Here is an 8,180-nt window from a genome sequence, read left to right as displayed (position 1 = left end):
GCCAAATCCCACATTTTCAAGGCCAAATCCCGCATTTTCAAGGCAATCATCAGCTTAATGGGTTCCCAGAGAAACCCTCTCGGGGAGGAGATGAAGCACAGCTCTTCACCAAACCCAAGAAACCCTTTGGTGGACAAACAGACACGGACACAGACCCTGTAAATACATTTCATGTTTAATTTGGACGTCGATCGCTCTGTAAAACACCTTCCCAGCCCCGCTCTGTCTGCACACAGGTACACACACCCCTTCAGCAGCCGGCGCGGATGAAAAGAGACATTGCAACCTCTTCCAAGACCAAATCCCCATGTCTTACCTCCACACCCCAGATCCTCCCCCGGTCAGTTCCCTCTCACCACACCGTGACATACCGAACACCTCTCCTCAGCTCATCAAAACGAGTGAAAGAATAAAAATAACCCCAAACGACAGCTTTAGAGGAGGGAAGCTCCGAACACCAGCAACCCTTGTAAATCTCTCTGCTCTAGAACCTGCTCTGTACCCACCACACGTGTCCCACGGGGCAGCATCGCCCCAGCAGTTTTGGATTTCAGCCGGAATTGGCTTCACGATTGGGAAGGAGACAGGCATAGAGCAGGATGCTCCTTCCCCACCCTTCTCACAACATATCCAAGCTCAGAGAAAAACTTCAGAGGTTTTGGGGTAGTTATACACATTAAACAACCCCAGGACCCCTTCCTAACCCAGCTTCTGCCAACGACCACAGCGTTAATTCAACTAAACCACACCAGAAACCCGGGTGTCCCGCTGGCACCGAGCCCTGGGGAGCGCAGGGAGACCAGCACCAACACCAATATTGCACAGACAGCTCCGGAGGGCTGCAGAGTGGGGGTCCCACGCCTGGGAGGAGGCTTCACCCCCAGGCTTGGTCACAGCAGAGCAGCAGCACCACCGGCTTTCACCTCTAAACCCAGTACTCTCCTAGCACAGAACATGAGGAAACCCCTCTCTCCACCGCCAAAGGGGATGAGTTTCTCCAAGGGGAGCAGAATAAAACAGGAATCTGCTTCCCAAGGGCTCTGCTCTCCCTTGGCGCCTCAGATCGCTCTCCCACTCGCCTTCACCCTACTCTACAAATCCACCCGCAACAGCCAGGACAACGGCACACGCTTCCTTCAGCACAGAGGGGCTCCCACGCTGCAGAAGGGGCAGGTCTCCCCTCTCCTCCCGTCAGCAAGACTCTCTCCATCTGTGCTGGGAACAAAAGGAATCATCCGCGGTGAGCAGCACGCACGAGGCGAGTGTTTTCCGCATCATCATCATCTCCCGAGACCAGCCCGGCCGCTTCTCCCATCACACACCATCCCGACTGGGAATATAGGAAACGGGCTCCCCGAGACCTGAATACTTTCTTTGTTAAGGCTTAAACTAGCAATTCAGCTGCTGCAAGAAACCAGACAGGCTGCCAAAAGAAAATGAGTTAAAAAGAAAACCCAAACCACCTTGGTGCCAGGCACACAGAGGGCTTTGCTTTGCTTTGCTTTCCTCTCCCAGGCAGCAAATCCATTCCCGACACCCACCCGGTTAGCACATGACACAAACCTGGTTTAAGGGGTTTGTTTTTTTTAAAAAAAACCCAAAACCAGCCAGAAAAAACGCAAACTAAACTCTCACAAAAGCCCCGCAGGTGGGACTGTCACATTAAATATACAACTGAAGCCAACTTTTTAAATGTCTTAAAAAAAAAAACCAACCCAAAAACAAACCACACGCGCGTACACGCACACTTTGGCACACAAGCCTTAAATATCACTTGAAACATTTCAAAGTCAGAGGAGAGCTACTGGGGGGGCTTTTTTGTTGTGTTTTTTTTTTCTTTTTTTCTTTTTTCCTTTTTTTTTTTTTCCCTTTGTAAAAAGATATCAAGCAGTGGTGTTGGTGAAGCATGAAGAGCGAGTACAAAGGTTGAACAGTCCCAGAGTAGTTCTCACAACGCTGCTCAACGCTTGCACTCTTGATTACTTTCCCAAAGTGGTTAGCTGAGTACATACATGTATATAAAAAAAAAACCTAACGCAGACATTCCCGGTTTTCAATGTGAAAACGTAATCGAGCACTTGTGCATTTGCAACAGGGTCCTTGGGAAAAGGAACCATAAAAATACTTCTTTTTTTTTTTTTTAATAAAAGGGGTTTTTTTTCTGGTTTTTTTCTCTTTTTTTTTTTTAACCCTTAACTTAAGTAAAGAGCAAATATACACCTATAAGCAGAGTTCAGATCCACTTTACTGAGAGCCTGGAAGTCCGTACATCAAATGAATTCCCAGTGGTGTTATCGAGACACTGGAACAGCTCCCAGCTCCAAAGGGCTGGTGTTCCTGAAAGATCTGCAGCCCCGGCTAACCTCGTTAACCAGCGCCAAGCAAAGACTCTTTCAAGCCTCACCTGTCTCAGCCAACACTCCCCCAACAGACTCTCTCTCTCTGCCAAGCAGAGCCTCACACACGGGACCCGGCTCTGGGAGCATCAGAGCTGGCAATCTGGGCAACAAGAGTTGCAATCTGGGCAACAAACCTGAGTCCTGGCGATTTCAACCCACGTCAGGTTGTAACAATGAAAAATATAAGCACTGAGCTTCTATTTTCTTATTACTCAGAAGACAAGACCACTGATTCCAGCTACTGAGAAACAGCTTCCAGAGGAGAGCCAGGAGGAAATTCAGTGATAGAGAAACTAGCTGTGCAATAAGAAAGTGCATTTAAAGGTAGCTTAAAAACCAGATTAAAGATCAAATCGCCACTCGACAGGAGGGAGAATCAAGCTCCAGCAGCCACGCTCCTTGGGCTGGGTGGGTTAACATTCAGGCTCTCTCTCTCACGAGTCCGAGGGGCAGGAGAGAAGCGTGCATTCCCCGTGCTTGGACAGGGACACAGTTCTCCTGGCAGGCCATGCTCTCCTGCCCGCTTTGTTCCTGTGCGGTATCAGTTCTGGACAGCTGTCATCGGAATTCGTAGATAGGAGCGCTGTGCTCAGGAACGTGAGTTAAATTCAATGACTGATACCTGGGAGAGAGGGAAAAGACAGAGGAGAGGATTACACAGAGCAACAGAACTCCCTGAGTGCCAACAGCTCCAGCTCGGCAGGTCACAGGGCAGACACCCCAGTGGCTGCCTCTTCTCCTCCCCTTCACAGCCTCAGAGTGTTCAGGCACCAAACACCCACCCACCCCTGGAGTCAAAACCCTGCGAGGACTCAGTATCGTTCCTCATTTCCATTCCTGTGCCTCTGAGCTACCTGAGCCAGGCTGTGGTCGGGGGGGCTGGCTGTGGTCATGGGGGGCTGACTGTGGTCTCTGGACACCTTTTGAAGTTCAACAACTTTCATGTTCAAACAGTGATGGCTACAATTGCAAATTACACTCATGTCTTTCAAAGCTTAGCTCCAGGGGATTCATCTGAAAGCCTCCCAGGTACCTTCCCTCCCCCCTCCCTGAGAGCTTCCAGCCACCCTATGGATTCACTTGCCCCACATGACAAACATCCAAGGCTGTCAGAGGGAAAAGAGTCACTTTTTTCTCCACACCTACCTCTCACGTGGCTTTAACAAGAAACCAACCAATTAACTTTGACTGTTCCCCGTGTCTTACAGACACACCACAGGACTACAAAGCACCAGCCTAAGAAGATTTCTGCCTGAAGGGAGCAACAGCCAAGCTGTTATATGTGAGAAAACATCGAGCTCCCTCTCAAATGCCCCTCCAACATCCTCTGGAGGGCCAAGGTATGAAGAAGCCCAAACTGAGGGAGCACAGCCCAGCACATGAGGCCAGGCTGCCTGTCCTCACAGGAGGGCAGGAGCAGGCAAGTCCCACAAGCACTTGGATTGGAGACCAGGCTCCTGGGACCTACAAGAAAGTTGGGGAGGGACTTTTCATAAGGGCAGTTAATGACAAAACAAGGGGAAATGGGTTTAAGCTGAAAGAGGGGAGGCTTAGATTAGATATTAGGAAGAAGTTCTTCACTGTGAGGGTGGTCAGACACTGGAACAGGTTGCCCAGAGAAGCTGTGGCTGCTCCTACCTGGAAGTGTTGAAGGCCAGGCTGGATGAGGCTTTGAGCAACCTGGTCTAGTGGAAGGTGTCCCTGCTGCTGGCAGTGGGGTTGGGACTGGATGAGCTTTAAGGTCCCTTCCAACCCAAACCATCCTGGGATTCTATGATTTCTGTGAACCACAGCTGGTGTCTGGCTCCCAAGGTACCAACTGACACACCAGACCATCATTTCTCTGGGCCACAGCACATCTCCAGACCTCCTCTCTCCCCTGCACCACGCTGCCAGCCCCATTACCCCCAGCTGTGCAGGGCAGCACTTTATGGGCTGTGCTGGCCTGCTCTGCCCAAGCACAACACACACACACACCCTCCCTCCTGCCTCGAGGTCCAGCCACCAGCCTGAACTTCCTTCCCAGCCCAGAGAAGCACTGCCTGGACACTGCCAAGGCTGCAGACAAGCAGCAGAGGAGTCACTGCTTGGTTTGAGGAGTCACCCTTCAGCCCACGGGAGGAAGGAAGCTTCCTTACCATTCTGAACTCCTATGGTAGTAATAGCCCTCTATAGATGCTGCTGACTTCTGGAAGCAGATGTAATAGAAACCAGCAAAGGAAGCACCGCTGATGTCTTTGATAGTGTGATCTGGGACTAGGAACTGTTCCTGCACACAGAACACAGACTGTATTTTAAAATGCCAGTCAGGTATTACCCCTCCCACCCCAATCTGCCCTCCCAAACTGAGTATCAGCACCCATTAAGTGCACGAAGGCACTCCTTGCTGGGCATTCATTCCCTGAACCAGTTTCACAGAGTGCACGAGATCAGTTTGAGTTCTGCCCCCTACAAACCAAAAGCCAATTCCAAACCCGGGAATCAGAGCTGCCTGGTGATGAAGAAAAGGCTCTGAGGAGACCTGACTGCAGCCTTTCAATACTTAGAGGGGGCTTATGAGAAAGATGGAGAGAGACTTTTTACCAGGGTCTGTAGTGACAGGACAAGGGGTCATGGTTTTAAACTGAAACAGGGTAAATTAGATACAAAGAAGAAATTTTTTACACTGAGGGTGGTGAAACCCTGGCCCAGGTTGCCCAGAGGTGGTAGAAGCCCCATCCCTGGAAACATTCAAGGTCAGGCTGGACAGGACTCTGAGCAACCTGATCTGGTTGAAGATGTCCCTGCTCACTGCAGGGGGGTTCAACTTGATGATCTTTAAGTGTCCCTTCCAGCCCAAACCATTCTGTGATCCTGTGATTTCCACCCACTGTGGTGGCACAAGGCTCATGTAAAGAGGGAGGAATTGATCCAGCTAAAGAACAGGAAGGTGCAGACAGGCACCAGAGACACCAATTCTTTCATCCTCTGGAGCATCACGAAGCAAGATTTTCCTGTTGTGTTTTTAGCCATGACTGCAGCCCTTAAGAATGCAATGAGCTGGCTAGACAGGAGCCACACTGGAATCTGCGAGTATGGTGGGTGACGAGGTTGGTAGGGTGAGATCTTTCACTAAACCAGCAGAGCTGAAAAAGCTTTCAGGCACCACAAGTCTCTGTCAGTCACTGGTAAGCAGCTCATCAGAGAAGGAGACATGCAGAGTTTACCTTCCACCTCATGAAGACATAGTCCCCATTTTTCAGATCTTCATAATCAAAGTCATCAGAGTTAAATGTTTTTGCATACTGGTAAAAAGCCTGGAACTTCCCCTGAAATGAGAAAAGAAAAGAAAGAAAAGCAGGATGCTTATTCCAGGAGTAGAGCTCAGTCGTATCAGCTGCTGTTTAGGAGGTAAGAACTGCTATGGTGTGGGATCTCCTCACCAAAGGGGCTTCTCTTCCCTTGGAGCAGTGCTAAACACACCCCGCAGGACTGGCACAGAGGAACAGAGAGGGCTGCCAGATATCCCCAGCCCAGCTGGAGAAGCTCCTACACTTCCAGAGGATGTTATTTTGACAGAAGCACAATAAATATCAAACAACAGCAAAGGTCAAGGCAGGGAGGTAATCAGCTGGCTGCTGTGGCCCTGACCCACACCCGACCCCAAGCTGGGGGCCCAGGTGGCTGAGACACAGGTACCAGCAGCTCTGTCTGTACCAGAGGGACACCTCTCTCCTTCCCCACTTTGTGATAACCCTTCAAAACGAGGAGTGTGCTCTCCTAGGGGAGGTCAAGAGATGGGGATTGCTCCTGCTCCCTTCCAACCCCAGGGCCAGCAAGTGGAAAGTGAGACACCCCGTCCCTTCTCCTGCATCACAGCCAGCAGCCTGCTGAAGGGACCTCTAGCTGCAAAGATCCCAGTGGGGGAAGGAGGGAGACACTCAAAAAAGAAGAGCTTTCCAGGCTTTTCTGACAGCTCTTGCATGGGCACACGCTGCACCTCACCTCTAAATCAGTTGCTCAGCCAGGAGTGCAGCAGATCCACATCTGCCCCCCAGATTTATTTACCCAGTGTTTACGATCCACATCTTCATCAGCATCCCACTTGCGCGTTAAGAAAGGGTGCTTTTTACTGATTATTTCCCCTTCAAAGAACGTGGTAAGAGTTGGGTACTCCTAGGAGAGAAGAAGGAGAGGTCAGAAGATTTGTCACTTCAAGATAGAAACTCAAACACGGGTAGAGGAGACGCTCAGCAAAGAGCAGCATCTGACAGCAAGAGCTGCGGGCAATGGAAGGCCGGTGCTCCCGTCCCTCAGCGCGCTGCCTCGTCCTGCCCCGCTCCTCAGAGCCCGACTCTGCGCACACACAACCTCCATCCTCCCACCCCGGCCTCCCCCTGCCTCTCTGTTCACTTCAGGAAACCAGGAGCTTCAGGAAACCAGGAGAGGCTGTGTCAGAGCTGGAAGGCAGGGAAGCTCCCAGCTGGATGATCCCAAGTGACTGTTTAGAGGCAGCACAGCTCCCCGGTGCATTCCCAGCGGTTGCTGCGTGATTCCTACAAAGCCCCAGGGCTGGATTGAGCCACCCGACCAGGGGAGAAGGTGCTGCCCACCAGCTCTGCGTTGGCACCGAGTCAGGAGAACATGGGCAGGGAAGAGCAGGCTCAGCTGAGGAGAGAAAACTTCTCCAAGTGCTCCCATGTAACGACAGGCACGCGGTGCGCTGCAGCCCGAGGAAGCGTCGCCCCTGGGAGAGGAGATCTCCCCGGCTGTCCCACCCCGGGAGCAGATCCTGGAGGATGGAAAGAGCTGACTGCCTGGGGCCTGGCTTCTATTTTAGTTTTTAGCAGCACATCACCACTGGTAGAGTGTCCAAAGCTGACTGAGGGTCAGCTCCCTGCTCAGACTCCAGGGATATCACAGAATCACAGACTGGTTTGGGTTGGAAGGGACCTTAAAGCTCATCCAGTCCCAACCCCCCTGCCAGCAGCAGGGACACCTTCCACTAGACCAGGTTGCTCAAAGCCTCATCCAGCCTGGCCTTGAACACTTCCAGGGAGGAGCAGCCACAGCTTCTCTGGCCAACCTACAACTTCAGGTCAGATGAGCTTCCCTCATTCAGGACTCTGTCCTATGTGCTTGACGTGCCAAGAACAACAGACTGAAGCTGTTAAACCCCTTCATGGTCAAATTTACTGTATGTTCAATCCTTCCACTTCCTATTTCTGGTGGCAGCTCCTCCTGCCCCACCAGGAAAGAGAAAAGCCTTTACCCAGCATCTTTTCCTTGCTGCTTTGCAGTTAACACTCACCTCTGTAAGGCCTTTAATCTTCAAGTATCCACAGAGATAGGAGTTCTCCATATCCACATGCTAGAAAAGAGTGCAAAGTCCAACCATAAGCACACACACCAAGGCACCCACTTGGTCCAAAACAGTTTCTAACCCCTCCAAGACTAATTTCAGCTCCAGTTCATACACACTGTCCAGCTGAGTGCCCAACACTCACACCAGCAGCCCTTCCCCTTGGCTGGGAACCACTCAGAAAGATGATTTACAGGTGCTCACCTCTGCCAGCCCCCACATCCCACACCTGATAACACCCCACCTGCTCCCAGCTCCGTGACACTGAGGCAGCACCCTCTGCCCAGGGGTCTCTGATGGGGAGCAAACCCCATCTCTCCATCCAGAAGGAAGCAGACTCACAATCTTCTCCAGTGACACCACCTCTGGCAGAATCACCCCCAGCCCCATATTTCCCAGTCAACTGCTACCAGCAAACTGGCATTCAGGTGAGAGAAAAG

General features: G+C 51.4%; 1 protein-coding gene across 1 annotated transcript; it reads right to left on the bottom strand.

Moving 5' to 3' along the window:
- Positions 1-2,192: 2,192 nt before the first annotated feature.
- On the bottom strand, positions 2,193-7,743 carry GID4 (GID complex subunit 4 homolog). Its single transcript, XM_029084841.1, has 5 exons — positions 7,690-7,743; positions 6,447-6,554; positions 5,606-5,707; positions 4,538-4,668; positions 2,193-3,021 (listed from the first exon to the last, which is right to left on the bottom strand). The coding sequence occupies exons 1-5, from the start codon at positions 7,738-7,740 to the stop codon at positions 2,958-2,960; spliced, it is 456 nt and encodes a 151-aa protein (XP_028940674.1). The 5' UTR covers positions 7,741-7,743; the 3' UTR covers positions 2,193-2,957.
- Between the last annotated feature and the right edge of the window lie 437 nt (positions 7,744-8,180).

The sequence above is a fragment of the Antrostomus carolinensis genome, unplaced genomic scaffold, assembly GCF_000700745.2.
Source record: "Antrostomus carolinensis isolate BGI_N321 unplaced genomic scaffold, ASM70074v2 scaffold44004, whole genome shotgun sequence".
NCBI lineage: Eukaryota > Metazoa > Chordata > Aves > Caprimulgiformes > Caprimulgidae > Antrostomus > Antrostomus carolinensis.
This window is presented reverse-complemented; position numbering and strand designations above follow the sequence as displayed.

What these genes read in the sequence shown, in the direction of transcription:
- GID4 (XM_029084841.1), bottom strand. Translation starts at nt 7,740, where the DNA reads ATGGAGAACTCCTATCTCTGTGGATACTTGAAGATTAAAGGCCTTACA. An exon ending in ATGTGGATCGTAAACACTGG is followed by an intron (nt 5,708 to 6,446) that starts GTAAATAAATCT and finishes TTCTCATTTCAG; the next exon opens with GGGAAGTTCCAGGCTTTTTA. An exon ending in ATGTCTTCATGAGGTGGAAG is followed by an intron (nt 4,669 to 5,605) that starts GTAAACTCTGCA and finishes TTCTGTGTGCAG; the next exon opens with GAACAGTTCCTAGTCCCAGA.